Source organism: Oncorhynchus clarkii, chromosome 8 (assembly GCF_045791955.1).
Source record: "Oncorhynchus clarkii lewisi isolate Uvic-CL-2024 chromosome 8, UVic_Ocla_1.0, whole genome shotgun sequence".
Taxonomy (NCBI): domain Eukaryota; kingdom Metazoa; phylum Chordata; class Actinopteri; order Salmoniformes; family Salmonidae; genus Oncorhynchus; species Oncorhynchus clarkii.
The window spans coordinates 34,356,972-34,381,280 of record NC_092154.1 but is presented as its reverse complement, the minus strand read 5'-3'; the positions used below and the strand labels follow the sequence as shown (position 1 = coordinate 34,381,280).

General features: G+C 41.7%; 2 protein-coding genes across 2 annotated transcripts; one reads left to right on the top strand and one right to left on the bottom strand.

Annotated features, from left to right (window-relative positions):
* Positions 1 to 239: 239 nt before the first annotated feature.
* On the bottom strand, positions 240 to 9,570 carry LOC139415313 (platelet-activating factor acetylhydrolase-like). Its single transcript, XM_071163353.1, has 11 exons — positions 9,439 to 9,570; positions 9,109 to 9,242; positions 8,086 to 8,236; positions 7,779 to 7,872; positions 6,718 to 6,786; positions 6,036 to 6,216; positions 5,691 to 5,804; positions 5,188 to 5,279; positions 2,822 to 3,001; positions 2,181 to 2,329; positions 240 to 1,426 (listed from the first exon to the last, which is right to left on the bottom strand). Exons 1-11 carry the CDS (start codon positions 9,560 to 9,562, stop codon positions 1,335 to 1,337), a joined length of 1,380 nt encoding a protein of 459 aa, XP_071019454.1. The 5' UTR covers positions 9,563 to 9,570; the 3' UTR covers positions 240 to 1,334.
* Positions 9,571 to 10,468: 898 nt separating this feature from the next.
* Positions 10,469 to 22,457, top strand: LOC139415653 (integrator complex subunit 9). The gene is made up of 16 exons (XM_071163766.1): positions 10,469 to 10,620; positions 10,969 to 11,096; positions 11,551 to 11,611; positions 11,709 to 11,771; positions 11,915 to 12,054; positions 12,351 to 12,437; positions 14,303 to 14,423; positions 14,519 to 14,765; positions 14,958 to 15,138; positions 15,376 to 15,436; positions 15,628 to 15,799; positions 16,055 to 16,179; positions 16,338 to 16,505; positions 18,303 to 18,401; positions 18,546 to 18,683; positions 21,961 to 22,457. The coding sequence occupies exons 1-16, from the start codon at positions 10,612 to 10,614 to the stop codon at positions 22,135 to 22,137; spliced, it is 1,977 nt and encodes a 658-aa protein (XP_071019867.1). The 5' UTR covers positions 10,469 to 10,611; the 3' UTR covers positions 22,138 to 22,457.
* Positions 22,458 to 24,309: the final 1,852 nt, after the last annotated feature.

Sequence of the window (24,309 nt, the reverse complement as noted above, 5' to 3'; positions counted from 1 at the left end):
TTTGTTTTGTTTACACAATACGTCATCTTGCACTTCCTTGGAGTCATTTTCTTTGTCTTTACAGCAGCTGCTATGATCTTCTCATACCACCACATCTTCAATGTCCTCCACAATCCGGTGTAGATGTAGCTTGCATTCTATGACATTCCGGAACATCACTAGAAAGTGATGGTGCATAATCTTACGATCATATTTATCACCACATAATTGTCACTGATCAAGGACACAAATACTCGATGTTCACAGTATCCATTTATAGTTGGATACAAATTAGATGCGTTGGATTACAGTAGTGTAAATATGAAAAGCATGGAAATGAAGCACAGAAAAATAAGCTGTTACATTTGAGTGTTCCAGGGTTGTATTTATTAGTGCAGTGTTTCCCCAACTCCAGTCCTCCAATACCCCAAACAGCACACATTGTTGAGGCCCAGACAAGCACACGTGATTCAACTTGTCAACTAATCATCAAGCCCTCCGAGTAGAATCAGTTTGTCTGGGGCTACAACAATAATATGTGCTGTTGGGGTTTACCCGAGGAGTTAAGAAACTACATTAGGCCACACTACTGAATGTTTTGCAACAGAAAACGGAAAAGGAGCGTTTCTCATTGGCAAGTTCGGGTTGTGTACGTGAGTTTTCCGTTTGGTGACTAACAAATACAACCCAGGTGGAAGGACACAGGTAGGCTGCTGTAGGTTAAGGCACATGACACATTTATGGATCTGATTCAAAGGAATCGAGAAACATCTCATCCTTTGTGAGCTAAGTGTAATCAATTTGTTCGATTCTTGTTGTATCTATGCTACATGATCTCAATCTGTACTCTGTGCAATCATGCTAAATAAACACCAAATATTTCATCAAAGTCGTAATCACATTAACCATCTAGGGGTTATAAAATGAAATCTTGAAACTGTATTAAGACTCCTTGATCCAAACAATTTCTAAACCGTACTCTTGAATAATATCCCATACAGGTGTATAATCGCATAGCACACTGCAACCATAACTTTGTTCATGTAAAACATTCTGAGTACAGCAGATTGTGTTCTTAGATGCTCTATATAGATACTATGAAACCAAAAAAGCAGTTTCTCAATACTTGGAGATATGCACCCTCGCCGAGCAATCATAATTAGGTACTGGTTAAGATGGCCTGTAGTAGAAATTGCTTTGCATCTATTTTACATTTTGTCTATGATTAAACAGTTTCAAGGCTCAGTGCAACAAATATTGGCACCTTAAGTTCAGCTAGTGGTATTGGTAGCTGTGGTAGCTAGTGGTATCAAACATCCCCTCTGTGTAAAGTGCATAGTTTAGATGGAATTGAACTAAGGTAGTTCTGTGACATTGGTGCCTGGAATGAGGTTGTCGTCCTTGCCCTCTATTAGATGGTCCCATTGATTGAAGTCTTTATCCATACCTGAAAAACAAAGACAAACACAATTGACACATTACCCACACAAAGATATGACTTTGCTTCCTGTTTTATTAAATTGAAAAACTTTCAGAAGGAAAGAATCTCCAGAACACAGAATGCCATTTGAACATGTCTGATGCACCTGTTGAAGCTGCCTGGAAACCTGCAATTGATTTCCGTCGGGCAAAAATGAGCGTTTGAATCAGGAAAGTTTCCTCTCACGACCTCTACAAGCCAGAATTTTGAATTAAATTTTATTTTAACGTACTTACTTTACCAGTTGTCTGTGCGGTTGGTCCTTTTGGCAGTTGGAATGAGAGACAGCCACAGGAAATTATAATTGCGTCAACTTTTCAAAGCGCCGGTTGTGCTTTCAGAATTCCATCACCCGAATCATGCGTAGAACCATGTAAACACGTGCACGAACTCAGCAAGTTCATATAGGTGTGTTGTGTATGTATTTTATATTGTGCGCATGGTTCAGGTGATAGAAATCTGAAAGCACTATCAGCGGTTTGAAAATTGATGTAATTATACTTTGGATATATTGCATCACATTCATACGCCCAAATGGACCAAGTACGTTAAAATACCATTTCATTAAACATTCTAGCTTGTAGAGGTCATGAGAGGAAACTTTCCTGCTTCAAAACGCTAATTTCTGCCCAACGGAGAATGCAATTCAACATCTGGTTTCCAAGCGACTGTTGAAGCAACCCTCGTTTACAAATCAAATGAACACCATACAGATCCTTACCTAGATGTCGCTGCAGGAATGCTAGCGATGCTTTATTACAGAGATCGATGGCAACCTGAGGGTTGATTTCTCCTTTCAGCTTCAGGATCTTCCCGATCCAGTTGCCTGTCAGGAAGGTGAAGTCTGGGAAGCTCTGGTGAACCGTTCCCCTGTGGTGGGAGAATAGAAGAAGAAGAATACTTGAGTGGCCATTGTCATTTTCAGATCACAGAAATGTATTTTCGATTAACCCAACTCCCTGAAAAACAAATGCACGCACACACACAGACCCTGCAGAGTCCAAAGCCAGGGTCAGCCACAGAAGCAAAAAGGACAACACAAATGTCATTGATGTGCTTCTCACATAATTGAGGCAATTGTGTGTTCTTTGGATTGTGAACTGTGAAGTTGGACTGTGAAAAGAAGTTCCTCCTTTGAGGAGGATACACAACTCTGAGGTTTTATTGCACTGATAGACTGGTTTCAAATAAGGAAGTGGTTTTGTAAGTGCCAGACACGAGATAAATGACAGCAGACCAGAGATGGTGTTTGTTTTGTTTGGTCTTTTGTGCACAGATCAGCTAAACCAAATCGGTGTGGAAAACAAATTGAATCTTTCACATTGTCATCTCAGACACAATGAATGTATACTCTTTCCGTACTTAATGGTGACCATTTTCCTCTGTGTGGAGGAGGAGTCAGGTGGGACCAGTTTCCTCATGGCCATGATGTTCCCGGCCCACTGGAACTTCTCAGAGTTGATGAAGAAGATGGGCTGCTTTACCCTGGCGTAGATCTCCTCATCCAGGGGGAACATCCACGCGTCCAGGGCAATGCCACACCTGAGGAGATCAATAGCATATACACTGTAAAAAAAAAATGAACGTAAATTGTTGTTATCATGAGCTAAAATAAAAGATCCCAGAAATGTTCCATACGCACAAAACACTCTCTCTCAAATTTTTTGCATAAAATTTGTTCACATACCTGTTAGTGAGCATTTCTGCTTTGCCAAGATTTGACATGCGTGTCAAGTGGATGGATTATCAAGAAGCTGATAAAACAGCATGATATTACACAGGTTCACCTTGTGCTGGAGACAACTCCACTCTAAAATGTGCAGTTTTGTTACACAACACAATGCAACCAATTGGCATGTAGAGTGTAGGAATGTCCACCAGAGCTGTTGTTCATTTCATTTCTCCACCACAAGCCATCTCCAACCTAATTTTTGAGAACCGCAGACAAGGTGCAACCACGCCAGCCCAGGACCTCCACATCCGGCTTCTTCGGACAGCTGATGAAACTGTAGGTTTGCACAACCAAATAATTTCTGCACAAACTGTCAGAAACCATATAAGGGAAGCTCATCTGCATGCTTGTCGTCCTAACCAGAGTCTTGACCTGATTGCAGTTTGGCGTCGTAACAAATGCTCATCTTCTGTGGGCGAGCGGTTTGCCGATGTCAACTTGTGAACACAGTGCCCCATGGTGGCGTCGGGGTTATGGTATGGGCCGGCATAAGCTACGGACAACAAACACAATTGCATTTTATCCATGGCAATTTTGAATGCACAGAGATACCATGTTGAGATTGAAGCCGACGGTCATGCCTTTCACCCGCCGCCATCACCGCATGTTTCAGCATGATAATGCACAGCCCCATGTCGCAAGGATCTACACTCTATTCTTGGGAGCTGAAAATGTCCCAGTTCTTCCATGGCCTGCATGCTCACCAGACATGTTACCCATTGAGCATGTTTGGGATGCTCTGGATCGATGTGTACAACAGCGTGTTCCAGTTCCCGCCAATATCCAGCAAATTCGCACAGACATTGGAGAGGAGTGGGACAAAATTCCACATTCAACAGCCTGATTAACTCTATGTGAAGGATATGTGTCGCGCTGCACGAGGCAGTCACACCAGATACTGACTGGTTAGGTGACTTAATTATTTTTAAATTTTTTAAAGGTATCTCTGACCAACAGATGCAAAGCTGTATTCCCAGTTATGTGAAATCCAGATTAGGGACTGATGAATTTATTTCAATTTACTGATTTCCTTATATGAACTGTAACTCAGTAAAATCTTTGAAATTGTTGCAAGTTGTGTTTATTTATTGTTTCAGTGTACAACTAATATTATTGTGAGTTTGGGGGGGTAGCCAAGAGATCCAAACCTCTTGACAAGGTCGCTAGGTGTTAGGGTAAAGGTCCAATGCAGCTGTTTTAATCTCAATACTAAATTATTTCTGGGTAACAATTAAGTAACTTACTTTGATTGTTTTTAAAAAAAAAGGTTAAAAAAAAATTGCTTCTCAGCAAAGACCAATTTCTCAAGCAAGAATTTAACTAGGTCTGAGTGGGAACCTGAAAACTGGCTGTTATTGGCAGAAAAGGTTGGAACCCTTTCTGGTGATGTCAGCAGGCCAAAACTCCATCCCATCAAAACAGGCTGATATTTCAGGCAGTCTTTTCAAACAGCTCTGAACACTAAAAGGGCATAATCATAATTTTCACAAGTTCATAGTATTATTCCAACCTCATAGTGCGGAAATACATTTAAAACACAGGAAATCTTTTTTTTTTTTTTACTGCACTGGGCCTTTAAAACGGCAACATTCTCTCTCAGCCTCATGACAAAATGTGTAGAATAGCATTATTATTGATATAACTTGATAATTTAGCAAGAGAGCTGGGGATTTCTTGGGTCCTCTCTAGTACTTGAAAAACAGACTTATTGGTATAAGCCAACCATCTAAAGGACTGGTCTGCAACATCACACTGAGAAACACTCATTTAGAAGGCATGTCTATCTAAAGTGACACTGTATATTTTCAGTTTACAATATGGAACCATGGGGGAATCAAACTCTGGTGTTAAAGCACCACGTTCCAACCAACCATCGAAACCAGAGCTTAAAAATGTGCCACTTGAATACTTTTGTCGAGAGAGAAATGCAAATCTACATTTGAAAACTGAAACGACCGTTTAAAAATGGGACTAAATTGAGAGGGATAGCTCTTACTTGAAGTTGACCTCATTGCAGAGGGCTTCGATCACTGTTGCTCCACCGAAAGAATGGCCCATCACTGCTATCCGGCACAAGTCCATAGAGTTCTGGGAAAGAGGGAAGAAACAGGGTGAGGTCATTCATTACCAGCATCATAGGATATGATTGAAATGCCAGAGTATGATCCAAACAGAAGACAAGCAATCGTAATACAGGTTTACACACAAGTTACCTGAATATTAATTGATTGTTCATGCACAACTCTTAGGGCCTGTTTATTATCCAATGTGGAGGAATATCCCTTTAAAATATATAATTTAACTGATGAAAACAGATGGCCTTGCTTATTTAGTTTCTTCTACAAAAAAAAGGGGGTTATAAAGTAACTTGTTGTGTTGTGATTAAGCTGAGCGTTATCTAAAAGGCAGTGTATTTAGCCATTCACGACAGCAGAGAACACAAAAGGTTCAAGAGTTGCTGGCCGCTGATTGTTCCAGTTCAGACATAAAAATAGTCACCGCCAAAGTCATCCAGTCAAACTCTGTCCCGAGCACGTTCTCCATCTTCTTTCCCGAGTTGATTTGGATGAGTATATCCAAAGCCTTTAAGCATTCATCGGCTCTCTGTAACACCTATGAAGAGAGTTCATTTCAAATTTCTAAATGTAATTTGTCTTCCTAACAGAAGGCAATGCAAATGTGGAGAAATACAATACTCCTCAATGTTTTGGCAGTAGTGGTATTACATTCATAAGTCAAATGTATTACTCAAATGTAGGGTACTGAGGAATGGAGCAAACATTCCCGAAATCTACACATTACATTGTATGTGACATATTCATTTCTGTATATTACTATGTGTACCTGTTTATTCCTGAGGGGGAATTCACTCTCGCCTGGTTTCAGAGATCTGTAGTACATCCATTCCTCTACCAGGTTCTCTGGGACCTCGGGGTTGGGTTTAGGCGGCAGTGACTCCTCTTCTTTCTCCTCAGGTTCTTCAGTCTTTCCATGGTAGAAGAATGTGGCAGCGGCAGATTCATCCCTCGAGTAAAACAACGAATAAGAAGTATCTTTCAGCGGCACAAATACTGACATGTTATTTTGGTTGTCGTAAAAAACGCTGCCACGTGAAAAATTACAGTGAAGTTCACAGCAGAAAGCTTAACATGTATAGTGTGATGGGCTTTAGGCCATAACCCAATGACATATGGGGTTAGGCCATAGAACAGGCATTATGTTATCCATATAGTACTATAGTACTGAGAGTACTGATAGAAATGTGATGACCTAATTTGTACCATTGTCTGCATATCCTTCCCACTCCCACCCTGAGATAAACAGGCAGGCCGCTCATGCCTGTAGCCTATGTGGGGGAGACGGTCTGTGTATTTACGGAGAGTACTCTGTCATCGTTAGCTTAAGTAAATGCAATGTAGACTGGAGCATCCCTTCCTCTGCCCGTCGGGAGCGCTTTTCAAACAAAGTCTCTTTTCATGAATGAAGAGAATGGGAGAGAGAGTGTGTAAAGAGCATGTTGGATTACCTGTGTTCCACTGCTGCTACTATGAAGCCCTGTGAGGCCAGTTCTGCGCATATGGCTGAATATAAAGTTCTGGGGGGGGGGGGGGGGGGGGGGAGATGTAAGGCATAAAATAATGTCCTTATAAGATAAGATAATGTGGAGAAAGTACAGTACCTACAGAAAGTATTCACACCCCTCGACTTTTTCCACATTTTGTTGTGTTACAGAGTGGCATTAAACTGGACAAGTTGGTAGTTAAGGGGGTCAACACTTATTGACTCAAGACATTTCAGCTTTTTATTTTTAAAAAGTGTCAAAAAAGCACAAGTCCACTTTAACATTATGGAGTATTGTGTGTAGACCAGTGGCACACAATCTCAATTTAAGCCATTTTCAATTCAGGCTGTAACACCAGTGGTGGAAAAAGTACCCAATTGTCACACTCGAGTAAAAGTATAGATACCTTAATAGAGTGTTACTCAAGTAAAAGTGAAGGTCACACAGTAAAATAGTACTTGAGTAAAAGTATTTGGTATCAAAAGTAAATGTAATTGCTCAAATATAATTAAGTATCAAAAGTAGAAGTAAAAGTATAAATAATTTCAAATTCCTTATATTAGGCAAAGCAGACAGTACCATTTTCTTGTTTTTAAAATTTACAGATAGCCAGGAGCACACTCCACCACTCAGACATTATTTACAAAAGATGCATGTGTTAAGTGAGTCTGCCAGATCAGAGGCAGTAGGGATGACCATGTATTCTCTTGATAAGTGTGTCAATTTCACAATTTCCCTGTCCAGCTAAGCATATAAACAAGTCATTTGGGTTGTCAGGGAAAATGTATGGAGTAAAAAGTACAATATTTTCTTTAGGAAGTGTAAGTAAAGGTTGTCAAAAATATAAATAGTAACGTACAGATACCTCAAAAAACTACTGAAGTAGTACTTTAAAGTATTTTGACTTCAGTACTTTACACCACTGTGTAACACAATAAAACGTGGATAAAGTCAAGGGGTGTGAATACTTTCTGAAGGCACTGTACATGTAATGTGAACAATTAAATGCTAACTTCTGTTTGTACCTGAAAGCTCCAAGTCCATGAGAGAAGACAATTACTGGACACTTCCCATTCTGTTTATATGGGGCATTCACGGCAGCAGGTATCTTAAAAGATCCTTTGCAAAAAAAAACATGTTATAACAACTCAAATACAGTTTTGTGAGTGATTGAATAACATATAATTTAAACTGCATAAAACATGGTACTGCATAAAACATGGTACATCTAGCCTACCTGAGTTGTACGACATGTTCCAGGATCACTATAGCTAAAAGAAACTGGTAATGGTAATGGTAAATGGTAATTTATCATAGAATAAATATATTTACCAAAGAGGTAATTAAAAATCTGTTCACTCAGGCCTCTGTTGATGTTCATGAAGTCTGCAAGCCCATAGAAATATTCTTTGCTTGGGATCCAGTCTGGTTTTTCCGCATCCTCGTATGCTACACATGGATAGTATAGCCGAAAGAAGGTACCCTAGTGACAGACAGTTTCAGCATGGTCTCAGAATGTCCTATTATTCTGTAGGTGAATCCAAGACACTCCATTTAGTATGATCACTCATTTGGTATGATGTTTCATATAGTCTGTATTAATTTGTGGATTTCCATCATCCATTTTGTGTATGTTATGAATTGCAATTTGTACAAAGTTCCAAATTAAAATGCATACAATGTTTGGAATTTCCAAAATGTACAATAGGTTACGAATGTACAAACGTATGATATGTTACGAATTCCAATTTGTTGCGGCTCACATTAGCTCAGTGGCTAACACGTACGCTTGTTAGCTCTAGGGGTTAAGGTTAGGAGTTAGGTTAAAGGGTTATGGTTAGCTAAAAGGGTTAAGATTAGGGGAATCAAATCTAAGTTTATTTGTCACGTGTGCCGAATACAAAGCCCTAAGCAACAGTGTAATGTTTAAATAAAAAAATAGGTATTAGGTAAACAATAGCTAAGTAAAGAAATAAAAAGTAAAATGACAGTGAAAATATCAGGTAAAAAAAAAGTTAAGGTTTGGGGGTGGGTAAGCACTACATGATAAGTAGTTGAAAAGTATGCAAAAAAAAAAAAAAAACTGTAGAAAAGTTGCTAATAAGCTAAAATGCTAACGTTGTCCATGATACGAATCAAACAAACAACCATCCACCCCCTTTCGTTTTACCCTAATGTCTTATTAAGTAACCTTGTATCTTATGTAACCATACCAAAGTTAACATGTCATACTAATTTCAGTCTCACGGATTTACGTTTACTATGTTACGTCAAGTCTATGAGACCAGTCTGACAGTTTCAATAGTTGTTACCAGTTAGTTTTGCATTTAGAAAAATGAAAACAACACTGTTTACCTTTACAGTATGATCCATCATGAAATCTGAACATCCCACGGCATTGGGCCCTTTTGCTGGGGGGATCCCCAGATGGCTACTACAGGTGGTTGAATTTCCCATTCCTGCGAATAGACTCAACTTGCACCTCAGATCTGTCAAAGGCAGTAAACACATTAGAATGTCAACGAGCCAGCTAGCTTTGTTGCAACCAAGAGAGTTAGTACAATGTAAAAAAAAAAAAAGAAATAAAACTATTGGTCTTCGAAGCTATAAGAGTCCATCATTAGCTAAATCGACCTCAGTTGCTAGGTTGACTAGTAGCTGATAAAGTTAGTTAGATATAGTTACCAGTGCAGCAGTTTCTCGTTGGGAACAAGTCGGGAACATTTGTTGTGACGATGAAGTCAAATACTTTATCAGTAAACCAAGATAGACCACAGCCTGTTGTTTCCAATGTGAACAAATGAGTCATAGTGGGCAGAGCCACGCACGAGCCTGCGAGATCCTATTGGCGTTTCTAGCAAATATCTGCATATGTCCGTTAGGGAACGCCTACTCTGAAGTGCGCGTGCGCAATAACTCGCAATAAATTCGCCTTTGCGCACCTTCTAAGTAAAGCGATTTAAAAAAAATTTTTGCAAAGGCTAAAGGCTAAAGTCTTCCTAGTCTATTCTTTTCGTAACAGATTCTAGTTTTGGAAACAGAATACTGTATTGAGATCAAATGTTTCATCGATGAGAAAATTTGCAGAATTTCGGCCAAATTCACCTCGTTCCATATTGTCCAACTGCCCGCCCATCTCCCTACCATATTTGGTAGTGAGTGGAAACGCCAAGCGGATGCTTCACATTTTACATCCAGTGAAATACCTGTCTCGTTGTTCTATCTGTTATTAAGTGGTCCACCGACTGACGTATATAGTTGTTTAGTTTAGTGTTAGCATTTGCTATCTACAGACTGACAGCTACAGGGCACGGTCTTGGCGTCTCTCTCTGCATGGCTTCTATGTAGTAATATGTTTGTAGGTAGGCAATCTGTTTGAGATGATTTGCGTCCCATCATGGAATTAATGTAACGTTAGCTAACTAATTTCGCGTGTGTCCAAATATTATGGATATACTGTCAAGATACATATCTGTCCCCTAACAATAGCAGTTATTGACCACAAAGCGGCACGGCGAGCTGTTTAGCTTCCGCCTGTTATTTCTTTGGATTGGTGGATACATCTCATTATTGTAATCAATATTTGAATATTGAATAAGGGTTGTAGACGTCGACCGTCTGTATTCAATGGAGAGATGCTACGCTACGAGCCTCATCACATGAATATGCATAGCCACTCTCTCCCAATAGTGTTCAGGTCAAGGATGAACTCTTTCATGCAAGGACACTTGGTACTCCACAACTGTAGGGGGTGGTAAATTCAACAATTTATGTTTGCAACAAAGCGGTAGTCCAAAAGTAAGAATTGTCCACAATGCTGTAGAGAGACTTGATTTGTCTACATTATAATCGATAAAGATGAAATTGGTGAGTTGATCCAACATGAGGAGAATTTACCATGAACATACACTATCTTTTGTATGCTAATGCAGTTGATATGGCTTCTTGGCTAGGCTAGCTGGTTAGCCAAATACCGGTAGCTCTTTTTGTTTGCCATGACTAGCATGTTAACGTTACCTTGCTAACAGTTAACGAACTGCAATTAGTTATCACACATTTGCACGTTTTTGAACACTGACAAGCCAGCAACCAATTATTGACAAGACCGTTTTTTTTGTTGCATTTGCTATGCAAGTTGCTATTGTTGTTGTTCTAGCTAACTTCGCTATCATGCCTGTTGAGAGATAACATGTGTGTAGCATCTCTTTCTTCCAGTACTGTCTGTCAGGTCACCCCACCCTGCCTTGCAATGTCCTCAAATTCAAATCCACCACCATCATGTTGGACTGTGGGCTGGACACGACCTCTGTCCTGCAGTTTCTACCACTGCCTCTGGTGCACAGGTGAGACTAAAGTGATGGTCACAACACAGGAGGCTGGTGGCACCTTCATTTGGGAGAATGGGCTTGTGCTAATGGCTGGAGCGGAATAAGTGGAATGGTATCAAATACATAACATCAAACACATGGTTCCTATTCATGTCTATTCCCTACGTTCCGGACATTATTATGAACCGTCCTCTCAGCAGCAGCCTGTGGTTCACAAGAGTGCTGCTGTACATCGGCCACAAAGCAGTTAGCATTGGGGTGGTCTCGCGTTTCACACCTCGAAAACCACATTGTTGTCATGACTCCCATTTATGAAAGCCTGGTTCTCAACGAGGCTAGCATTGAGGCTACATCTCCCCCCCAAAAAAAGAATCCCTTAAGTTAACATTACAAAGACATTTACCATTAAGACATATTTCCTCCTACATCTGCCATGCCGTGATGATCGAGTACCCTCTCTCTTTTCCAGCCCAAGGCTTTCCAAGCTCCCTGGATGGGTGTCTAAAGATGGCACAATAAACCTTGAGAAGGTATGAGGTCACATTTAGTTTCATGTCTATTTCATCTACTATGGATTTATTCATAATTTGAGTTGACCAACATTCCTCCACACATGTTTACCTTCAGGAGCTGAAAGAGTGTGCAGGTCGCGTCTTTGTAGACTCACAGCCAGAGTTCTGTCTCCCTGAGGTAATATAAACCTGGATATAATTCAGACCTTGAACCTATAAATACAATTATCCTGGGCACTTCATAATTCACTGTGGGTAACATCATCCCATGTTAATGTGGTAGTCTTACTTATCGTGTCCTTGTCCATCTTCCTCACTCAGAAAGAGCTGCTGGACCTGTCCACCATAGACGTCATCCTGATCTCCAACTACCATTGTATGATGGCCCTGCCTTACATCACCGAGCACACCGGCTTCACTGGGACTGTGTATGCCACAGAACCAACGCTGCAGATCGGCAGGTAGGGAGGGTGACTTCCGTGACTGGAATCATCTGTCACATTCTAGAATCACATTCTAGAATTGGCAACAATTTCAGAAAAATGGCAAATCACATTCTAGAATCACTAGGATTGGCAACACAGGGAATGTAAAGACTTGTTGGCAACATTGGAGAAAAATTTAGTGATTCTAGAATGTGATTCTAGCAATTCACTTTTTAGAATAACATTCTAGAATCATTAGAATGGAAACATTCCAGAAAAAATGTCAAGGGGATCTTGGATATCACCAGCTGATTCTACCCATCTGCCCTCAGACTTCTGATGGAGGAGCTGGTAAACTTCATGGAGAGAGTTCCCAAGGCCCAGTCTGCTACCTGCTGGAAGTATAAGGAAATACAAAGGTATGGCTTGGTGACAGGCCTGACCAATGCCCTCCATGTATTAGTTTAGGATATGTCAATTTATGATAAACATGTAATTCACAAACTGAGAGCACACTATTTTCATGAGAAAAAAACATCATATAGAGCAGGGGTATTCAACCGGGGGTCTGACAAGTAATCATGATTACTTGACAAGAAATTACATAATCTTCACAGCCCTAGTTAGGTGTGCTTGCTGAAGGTGAAGCACAATTCTAGATTTCTTAAATACTCTTATTATTTATTACTATTATTCTATTTGCTCTAGCGCTTAACCATTTAAAATGTGCATAAATTAACATGGGTTGGAATGAGAAGCATAGAAACACAGTGGTAGCTATTCAAAATGTTCCTACTCCTTAGCCAATTAAGCTACAAGATCAACTTTAAAATGTTCAGGCTATCCTAACTTAAAATTCTTATAAACTTTGATCAACTATAACAATATACATTTGCATTAATTGGGATAAAATAACTTGTCAACAGTAAAGCTAAAACTCACCAGAAGCAGACAGAGTGAGGCAGGTGGAAAAGACGGGACAGGCAGAGTATTGACTGTATGCTAGTGTAACAGTTTTGCTTCCTTCCCTCTCCTCGCCCCAATCTTAGCTCAAACCAGGAACCCTCTGAACACATCAACAACTGCCTCCCACGAAGCATCGTTACCTATCGCTCCACAAAAGCCCCGCGGCAGAGCAAGGGAAACAATTACTTCAAGGTCTCAGAGCAAGTGACGTCACCGATTGAAACGCTAATAGCGCGCACCCCGCTAACTAGCTAGCCATTTCACACCGGTTACACTCACACCCCTTTTGACCACCACCTTTTCCGCAGCAACCAGTGATCCGGGTCAACAGCATCAATGTAACAGTATTGCTTCCGCCCCTACCTGGGCTCGAACCAGGGACCCTCTGCACACATAGACAACAGTCACCCTTGAAGCATCGTTACACATCACTCCACAAAAGCCGCGGCTTTTGCAGAGCAAGGGGAAACAACTACTTCAAGGTCTCAGAGCAAGTGACGTCACCGATTGAAACGCTATTAGCACGCACCGCTAACTAGCTAGCCATTTCTCACCGGTTACACTAGCAGGATAGGCCAATTCTTCAACCATCTTTGCCGGTAGCAATGTTGTGTTTCCTTAAGTGGAGGAATTGGTTTAATTTAGCATGTATGGTAAAGCCTCAAGCCTTAGCTACCTCTTCCAATTCAAATGAGCTTGAAAGATGTGAATAATGACCTTTTATGTGTTGTGTGAAACAGCGCCATCGTTAAAATGCAAAAATAGAGAAGCCTTCTAATTGAGCGAGGTGTCAAAGCGGACAACACACCAGCCCGGCTTCAGTTGAGTCATTATAATTCAAAACAACGCATTCTAAAATAAATGACATGCTCGCATTTGAGTTTAGCCATTACATTTTCAACTTTCACATGTTCAGGCAATCCTATCCAATCAATTAGCCATTGTCAGTCAATACATTTCTCCGTCTAACTACTTTTCCAGCTATAACCAGTCCCTAACATTACTTAAGCAGTCACTACCACTACTGCAACTTCTTTCAATATCATAAATACGTTTTTGTTTTTTTAAGCTAGCAAGCACACACATTTTCTTCAGGAAATGTACTTCTCCAGTTTGGAGTTAGCCTGTTAGCTAGAAAGGTATGTTAGAGTTTACATTTCTTCTAATTATAATGTGGGGAGGTCAAAATAATGAAACTATGTACCAAATCTATTCATTTTAAAATGTTGATTACTTGTCCTTATTTGCTAAGATGATGGGGGTCCCTGGGCAAGAAAAGATTAAAGACCCTTAATATAGAGACTGAATGTCTGTTTAGGCTGCTCCCTGGCCCGCTGAAGGATGCTGTTGAAGTGTCGACTTGGAAGAGATGCTACAGTATGCAGGATGTCAACTCTGCTCTCAGCAAGGTGCAGCTCGTGGGCTACTCGCAGAAAGTGGTAAGAGATCCATCCGTCTTGTGCACTATAATTCAAACACATACACACTAATTCACCTAATAACTTAAGCTAACTTTTATAATTTCTCTCTCCAGGAGCTGTTTGGCGCCGTGCAGGTCACACCCCTGAGCTCTGGTTACTCATTGGGTAGCTCTAACTGGATCATCCAATCACATTATGAGAAGGTTTCGTATGTCTCTGGCTCCTCCCTCCTCACCACACATCCACAGCCCATGGATCAGAGCTCCCTAAAGAACAGTGATGTTCTGATTCTGACGGGCCTCACACAGATGCCAACCGCCAACCCAGATGGCATGCTAGGGGACTTCTGCAGTAACCTAGGTATGTGGTGTCCTGTTCCCAGATCTGTTTGTACTGTCTTGCCAACTCCTATGGTCATTGGCTTTCATCAGTGTCCATTGCTCCATCAACAGTGCAATTACCTAATCTTTGCTTTTAGACAGGTACACAGAAAGCTAACTACAAGTTGACCTATGACGTTGTGTCGGACCAAACTGTCTGTTGTGCTTGTAGCCATGACGATCCGTGCGGGTGGCAACGTGCTGGTGCCATGCTATTCTTCGGGGGTGATCTATGATCTCCTGGAGTGTCTTTACCAGTTCATAGAGAACGCCAATCTAGGCTCCACCCCCTTCTACTTCATCTCGCCCGTCGCCAACAGCTCTCTGGAGTTCTCACAGATCTTCGCAGAGTGGTGAGTTCCAGAGCCATAGAATTCAAATTCTTCTAGCACATTCTTTCTATGACCAGTGCTTTTTGAGCTGTCTGTAGATTTCACCTTGCCATCTCTTTCTTGTAATTATTATTATTATTAAGAAATAAAATAATTATCTTAATAAGACAAACCTGTAAAAAAGGTTAACCTGGGTTAAACATAAAATGACTGTTGGTAGCAAACTTGTCTTTTCCCCTCTCCCTACACGTCCAACAGGCTTTGTCACAATAAGCAGTCCAAGGTCTACCTTCCAGAACCTCCTTTCCCTCACGCTGAGGTAAGGCTCTGTCTTTAAATTCATTCGTTTTAAAGAGAGTTGCTGCCATATGAAATTACATTGCACCGTGCATGTCATTTGCATCTTTGACTTACTCAATCTACCATAACTTTATACATTTTAACCAAAATGTTCTTTATAATTTAGCTGTATGTTGGCCTATCTCTGACACTTGTCTATATATGTTTCAGCTGATTCAGACGAACAAGTTGAAGCACTACCCCAGTATCCATGGCGACTTCAGCAGTGAGTTCCGGCAACCGTGTGTGGTGTTCACCGGACACCCATCTCTTCGCTTCGGGGACGTGGTGCACTTCATGGAACTGTGGGGCAAATCCAGCCTCAACACTATAATCTTCACTGGTGAGTACAACTGTACCAGAACATGGCTAGTTGCCAGCCATGGTACCGTGTCCCTAATCTTGTGCTAGCTAGATAGTCTGTCACAAGAGACTTGACCTGCCCTTAAAGCTTTGTGGTCTATAAGAAATATAATTAGTAGACAATATAAAACAAAACGCCAGATTCCGTGGTCCCAAGGCGCCTTTCGTTACGGTCTGTGCCTAAAATATGTGGTCTAATAAATGAACTGTTGAAATGGTTCTCTTACTCCCATAGAACCAGACTTCTCCTACCTGGATGCGTTAGCACCGTACCAGCCCCTAGCCATGAAGTGTGTGTACTGCCCCATTGACACTCGCCTCAACTTCCACCAGGTCTCCAAGCTGCTCAAGGAGGTCCAGGTACTCAATTCACTCAATATCTGGAACTTTTTTTTTTAAAGTGAATTAATTTATGTTGAGTTCAAAATGAAAGTGAAGAGATACAGAGTTTGTTCAAATCAACCACAATTATACATGGATAATCCTCTACCTTTTTTGCACATAACCTCCCCTCCCAGCCTCTCCATGTGGTGTGTCCAGAGCAGTACACCCAGCCCCCACCAGCCCAGTCCCACCGCTCAGACTTGATGCTGGAGCTGCAGCCCCCTCCCATGCCCTATCGCCGCTGCTCTGTGCTGGGGCTACCCTTCAGACGCCGCTGGGAACGCATCCAGCTGCTGCCAGAGGTAGGCCCTGTTGCAACACACTTGCCTGACGTTTCTATACTCCTAAGTCTCGTTCATCACTCTGCTGTTTTGAAGAAGCCTGGAAATTGGGGCTAGCTACAGTGGGGCAAAAAAGTATTTAGTCAGCCACCAATTGTGCAAGTTCTCCCACTTAAAAAGATGAGAGAGGCCTGTAATTTTCATCATAGGTACACTTCAACTATGACAGACAAAATGAGAAAAAATTATTTAAAAAATCACATTGTAGGATTTCTAATGAGTTTATTTGCAAATTATGGTGGAAAATAAGTTTGGTCACCTACAAACAAGCAAGATTTCTGGCTCTCACAGACCTGTAACTTCTTCTTTAAGAGGCTCCTCTGTCCTCCACTCATTACCTGTATTAATGGCACCTGTTTGAACTTGTTATCAGTATAAAAGACACCTGTCCACAACCTCAAACAGTCACACGCCAAACTCCACTATGGCCAGGACCAAAGAGCTGTCAAAGGACACCAGAAACAAAATTGTAGACCTGCACCAGGCTGGGAAGACTGAATCTGCAATAGCTAAGCAGCTTGGTTTGAAGAAATCAACTGTGGGAGCAATTATTAGGAAATGGAAGACGTACAAGACCACTGATAATCTCCCTCGATCTGGGGCTCCACGCAAGATCTCACCCCGTGGGGTCAAAATGATCACAAGAACGGTGAGCAAAAATCCCAGAGCCACACGGGGGGACCTAGTGAATGACTTGCAGAGAGCTGGGACCAAAGTAACACAGCCTACCATCAGTAACACACTACGCCGCCAGGGACTCAAATCCTGCAGTGCCAGACGTGTCACCCTGCTCAAGCCAGTACATGTCCAGGCCCGTCTGAAGTTTGCTAGAGAGCATTTGGCTGATCCAGAAGAAGATTGGGAGAATGTCATATGGTTAGATGAAACCAAAATATAACTTTTTGGTAAAAACTCAACTCGTCGTGTTTGGAGGACAAAGAATGCTGAGTTGCATCCAAAGAACACCATACCTACTGTGAAGCATGGGGGTGGAAACATCATGCTTTGGGGCTGTTTTTCTGCAAAGGGACCAGGACGACTGATCTGTGCAAAGGAAAGAATGAATGGGGCCATGTATCGTGAGATTTTGAGTGAAAACCTCCTTCCATCAGCAAGGGCATTGACGATGAAACGTGGCTGGGTCTTTCAGCATGACAATGATCCCAAACACACCGCCCGGGCAACGAAGGAGTGGCTTCATAAGAAGTATTTCAAGGTCCTGGAGTGGCCTAGCCAGTCTCCAGATCTCAACCCCATAGAAAATCTTTGGAGGGAGTTGAAAGTCTGTGTTGCCCAGCAACAGCTCCAAAACATCACTGCTCTAGAGGAGACCTGCATGGAGGAATAGGCCAAAATACCAGCAACAGTGTGTGAAAGCCTTGTGAAGACTTACAGAAAACGTTTGACCTCTGTCATTGCCAACAAAGGGTATATAACAAAGTATTGAGATAAACTTTTGTTGTTGACCAAATACTTATTTTCCACCATAATTTGCAAATAAATTCATTAAAAATTCCTCAATGTGATTTACTGGATTTTTTTTCTCATTTTGTCTGTCATAGTTGAAGTGTACCTATGATGAAAATTACAGGTCTCTCTCATCTTCTTAAGTGGGAGAACTTTGGTGGCTGACTAAATACTTTTTTGCCCCACTGTATATATAAACCTCTTCTGGCCAAAAGTAGTGTGCACTATATGGAACATTAGGGTGTTGTTTAGTTTTTTTTCTAACAGTCTCTAAACCCCTACCCTCTGTAGCTGGCCAAATCCCTAGTGCCCTCTGAGATCAAACCTGGCATCTCTGTAGCAACTGTGTCCGCAGTTCTGCAGTCCAAGGATAACAAGCATACGTTGCAGGTCAGTGAGAGTGTAGGTTTTGTGTGTGCGTGTGTGCGTAATTATGTGTTGAAAAAGTAAATTGCCCAGAAAGGAAAATTCATTAGTATCAGCAGCAAAGCTGTGATGTATACACCACTAACTATCTTGTCTGTGTGCTACCAGCCAGTCCCCAAGCCCCCTCCGCTGCCCCCCAGTAAGAAGAGGAAGCGTGTAGTAGAGGAGCCCCCAGAAGTGCTGGCCCCCAAACCCCTGCTCAGTGGAGCTGTACCCCTGGAAGCCTTCTTAGCCATGCTACACAAGGTGAGAACAGGGGAGAACGACTGCCCCCTCTTATTGAAGCCATGGAGGTTAAAGGCCGACCGCAGTAATGCAGTCATTGCTTGCAGGAAACGGGGCCCCCCATTATAGTGAATGGAAAAATGGCAATCTTTGTGTAAATAAAGACATTTTTTAAAGACAATCACGGTACCAGTAGTTGCTTCTAATACACCAGATGTATGTCCTTGAACTGATTATTTTAGAATCGAACACAGAGGTTATAAGGATAAATAGTTGCTAATGGCAGCCTGCAGTACCCTGGTCGGACTTCAACTTGAGTTACTCAATGAGGGGGCAGCACTGAGCTAGCCTGCAACATCACTTCCTGGAATAGCTCAAACTGCGCATGTTATTTCTGCCATGAGATGCCATCTTAACCGACTTAATTTGGCTTCAATGCGCTATTGAGTCTAAACATAAGAATAAATCATGTCACATGATCAGTGGATGTGTTCATTTATTTTGGGTTAGCGGGACACCTTCAAAGCATTGGACACCGATTACATATGTGTATGCCTTTCCCCTATTCCTTTGGCATCAGCATATCTTAAGAGACAGGGTTCATGTAAACCACATATGTCAGAGTCAAGGCCCGCGGGCCACATCCGGCCCGCAAGAAGGTTTTTTACGGCCCCTGGGATGATCTTGATTTATTATTAGAACCGGCCCGCAGCAAGCCGGCAGCCCGCAGATCTTTTACACGCACCAATACTACATTTCCCACAATGCAAAGGTGACGCACCGAGCAGTAGGCTGCTTCATTTCAATATTTATTGGCACAGCAGTCGTCAGCATCACAGTAAAATTAACTTTCAGATACCCATCAAAAATGGCAAAACGGAAGGTGGATACTGAGAACCGGGGGTTTCAAACAAGGTGGGAGTCGGAGTATATGTTCACGAAGGTAGCTGGAAAACCTGTGTGTCTTCTGTGTGGAGAAAGTGTGGCGGTACTGAAAGAGTATAATCTGAGACGACATTATGAAACGAAACACGCGGACACACACGCGGACGCAACTGTCAAGGCCAGTTTTATTTTGGCAGAAGAGATCGCTAAATCAGCCCGGCCATTTACGGAGGGGGATTTCATCAAAAACTGCATGATTAAAGTTTGTGACGAAGTTTGCCCAGAAAAAAGGCAACTCTTTTTAAATGTGAGTCTGAGCAGAAACACCATTGCCGAGAGAGTAGACCAGTTGTCCATCAATCTAAAAGAGCAGCTTGTGAAAAAGGGAAAAGATTTTATTGCATATTCCTTGGCTGTGGATGAGAGCACCGACATTTCTGACATTGCCCAGTTGTCAATTTTCATCCGCGGAGTGGACTCCAACCTAAGCGTGACAGAGGAGTTTTTGGCTTTACGTCCTATGCATGGCACAACTACGGGGCATGATTTGTATGAAGAGGTGTCAAGATGTGTAAATGAGATGGAGCTGCCTTGGGAAAAACTCGTGGGTTTGACAACCGACGGAGCACCTGCGATGTGTGGACACAGGAGCGGACTGGTGGCGAAGATACGGGAAAAGATGCAAGAGGAAAACGCGACAGGTGAGCTGACAGCTTATCATTGTATCATACACCAGGAAGCGTTGTGCGGTAAAGCCTTGAAAATGGAGCATGTAATGAGCATCATCACGCGCACAGTTAACTTTATCAGAGCCAAAGGTTTGAATCACCGCCAGTTCAAGGCATTTCTGACGGAGTTAGAAACGGAGCATGGTGATTTGCCTTATCACACAGAGGTGCGATGGCTAAGCCAGGGAAAGGTGCTTCAAAGATGTTTCGAGCTTCGTGAGGAGATTTGTCTGTTCTTGGACAGCAAAGGGAAAGACACAACACAACTCCGAGACGAAATGTTTCTGTGTGAAATGGCTTTTCTGTGTGACATTACGAGTCATCTGAATGCAATAAACTTGCAGCTGCAGGGTCGGGATCGTGTCATCTCTGATATGTACAGTACAGTGAAGGCATTTAAAACCAAACTGACTCTGTGGGAGACGCAGATGCGGAAAGAAAATTTGAGCCACTTTCCCAGCTGCCAGACCATGAAAGAGAAGCTCTCTACCAGTGCGTTCCCGAGCACACAGTTGGCTGATAAAATAGGTATGCTTGCCGCTGACTTTCGACGCCGATTTGCTGACTTTGAAGCACAAAAAAGCAGGTTGGAACTGCTCGGTAACCCATTTGCTGTTGACGTGGAAAGCTCACCACCAAACCTCCAAATGGAGTTGATTGACCTCCAATGCAATGATGCACTGAGGGCAAAATATGAGGCAGTGGGTGCTGCGGAGTTCGCCCGTTTCCTCCCCGGCACAATGCCCCAGCTGCGCATCCAGGCTGCTCAAACGTTGTCTATGTTTGGCAGCACATACCTGTGTGAACAACTGTTTTCTTTGATGAACCTGAACAAAACATCACACAGAAGTCGACTTACTGCTGAACACCTCCACTCAATTCTGAGGATTTCTTCAGCTCAGAGCCTTACCCCGAACATTGATGAACTTGTGGAAAAGATGGGACACCACCAAGTATCACCCTCAACCTCAAACAAGTGAACATTACTGTGCAATCACATATTTAGAGTTTTTACTCAGTTCAAGTTTAAAAGTTAAAATTTAATATTTGTTTTCACTGCATGTTACTTCTCCTTAAACAAAGTGTTGTTTTTGATTAATAGATTTTTGCACTTTATTTTTTTGTATTTCAATCCAATTATATTTTAAAAATATTTCAGTTGAGTGGATGATAGAAAATTGCTATTATTGTTTTTTCTTTGAAGTAAATTTAGCCCACTTTTGCTAAAATAGAAAATATAGTCTACTGATGGTGCCTTGAATACCGGTTTCTTTCATTTAATGTTCATGTTATGGGGATATTTATATAAAGGAAATTTGTCTTTTGTGTCTGTTGAAAATTAAAGATTACTGACAGAGCCATAAGAAAATATTGCTTTATTTATCTGATCATATTGTAATATATTTGTTAGGTTTTCAGTAGGTTCAATTAGGTTCACTAGACTATATGCGTCATTTAAAAAATGTTCAATGAACATTCGAACAGTCCGGCCCTCGTCTTGTAGCTGATTTTTTTATTTGGCCCTCCGTCCATTTGACTTTGACACCCCTGATGTAAACAGTATGGTGATAGCTTTCCCTCCAAGCTACCAATTGGCTCAGGAGAGCTTCTGCCTTGCACTTCGGTGTCTTCATATATGCACCCATTTAGGCTCAGCGGTCTTCTTCCTTTCTCTTCCTTCCCAGCACGGTATCACGGAGGTCAAGGTAGAGGAGACCACAGACGGCCACATTCTGCACCTGCAGGCCGAGGACACCCTGATCCAGCTGGAGGAGGACGGGACACACATTGTGTGTGACGACAACGAGCCACTCCGTACCGCTCTCAGGGACCTGGTGCTGCGCTTCCTCATGAAACTCTGACCTTTCCCCCGACTTCAACGGCACCGATTTATCCTCAATGTGCGCGTTTGAGTGTTACATTGCAGTTGGCAACTGCAGATGGACTGTTCTGCAAATCTGGCATTCTAAATGGCTACTTATTATAATTGGTAGATCAGTCCATCTAGTCACCAACTGCTATGTAGTCAATCTCAAACATGCACTTTCTCTACTGCAATAGCTGGAAGTGGCTTCCTCGGCTTGTCTCCTCTGTTCAGCTGGTGATGTCATTGTTGTTTGTTTTGTATGTAAGCAGGTAGTACTATTATAAATAGTCTTGTAATAAACGACATTAAGGAAAAGGTTAGTAACTTTTATTGATTTAAAAGAATCATCCCACACACAAAAAAATGTCCAGGACCAATATTAGAATCAGTTCTGAAGGGTCCTGTATTCACTAGCAAATACACTTTCATTTGAGTCTTTTCAGGGTAAAGTAACAAACAGTGAGAAGTCAATTGTCCTCTCTCCACCAAGGAGGAAGTGAAAATTCCTCCGGATTCCAAAGGAGGGTGTGACAGTGCTTTACAGACACCATTTTGTAGAATTCCTTATTCCATAATTGCAGTTCCTCAATACTGTCACTTGGAGGTCATGAAAACCAGATTGATCATGCTGATAGAGTACAATACTAGGCTCCATTTAGTCAAAGTACATCACTGCCAAATGCTTTAACAAAGGACAGCTCAACCATTATGCATGATTAGATTTCACAATTTACAGGGAAAATAATTGTTATAGCTTAAACTCGTGACATGACCAAGTCCACATTTCTTCAGTGAAGGGGTCTGTAGCCAGGTTTTGGCTCGGGACTGGAGCAAGACCGATTGGAACAGAAGAGTTCGTTTATTTTAGTTGTCATGATTTTGATGTTCCCCTAACAGGATTGAGCTGATAAGCCTCGGTGTGGAAACAAACTATAGAACCAGCTTTTAGGTTACAAAATACAGTTGAAGTCAGAAGTTTACATACACCTTAGCCAAATACATTTTAAACTCAGTTTTTCACAATTCCTGACATTTAATCCTAGAACAATTCCCTGTCTTAGGTCAGTTAGGATCGCCACTTTATTTTAATGTGAAATGTCAGAATAATAGTCATTTATTTCAGCGTTTATTTCTTTCATCACATTCCCAGTGGGTCAGAAGTTTAAATATACTCAATTAGTATTTGGTAGCATTGCCTTTAAATTGTTTAATTTGGGTCAAACATTTCAGGTAGCCTTCCACAAGCTTCCCACAATAAGTTAGGTGAATTTTGGCCAATCCTCCTGACAGAGCTGGTGTAACTGGGTCAGGTTTGTAGGCCTCCTTGCTCGCACACGTTTTTTCAGTTTTGCACACACATTTTCTATGGGATTGAGGTTTTGTGATGGCCACTCCAATACCTTGACTTTGTTGTCCTTAAGCCATTTTGCCACAACTTTGGAAGTATGCTTGGGGTCCATTTGGAATACCCATTTGCAACCAAGCTTTAACTTCCTGACTGATGTCTTGAGATGTTGCTTCAATATATCCACATAATTGTCCCTCCTCATGATGCCATCTATTTTGTGAAGTGCACCAGTCCCTCCTGCAGCAAAGCACTCCCACAACATGATGCTGCCACCCCTGTGCTTCACAGTTGGGATGGTGTTCTTCTGCTTGCAAGCCTCCCCCTTTTTCCTCCAAACATAATGATGGTGATTACCTTCAGGCATTTGGAAATTGCTCCCAAGGATGAACCAGACTTCTGGAGGTGAACAAAATTTTTGCTGAGGTCTTGGCTGATTTCTTTTGATTTTCCCATGATGTCAAGCAGATGCACTGAGTTTGAAGGTAGGTCTTGAAATACATCCACAGGTAAACCTCCAATTGACTCAAATTATGTCAATTTACCTATCAGAAGCTTCTAAAGCCATTACATAATCTTCTGGAATTTTCCAAGCTGTTTAAAGGCACAGTCAACTTAGTGTATGTAAACTTCTGACCCACTGGGATTGTGAAACAGTGAATTAGAAGTGAAATAATATGTCTAAAGAAGTGTTGTAAAAATGACTTGTCATGCACAAAGTAGATGTCCTAACCGACTTGCCAAAACTATAGTTTGTTGATAAAGAAATTTGTGGAGTGGTTGAAAAACGAGTTTTAATGACTCCAACCTAAGTGTATGTAA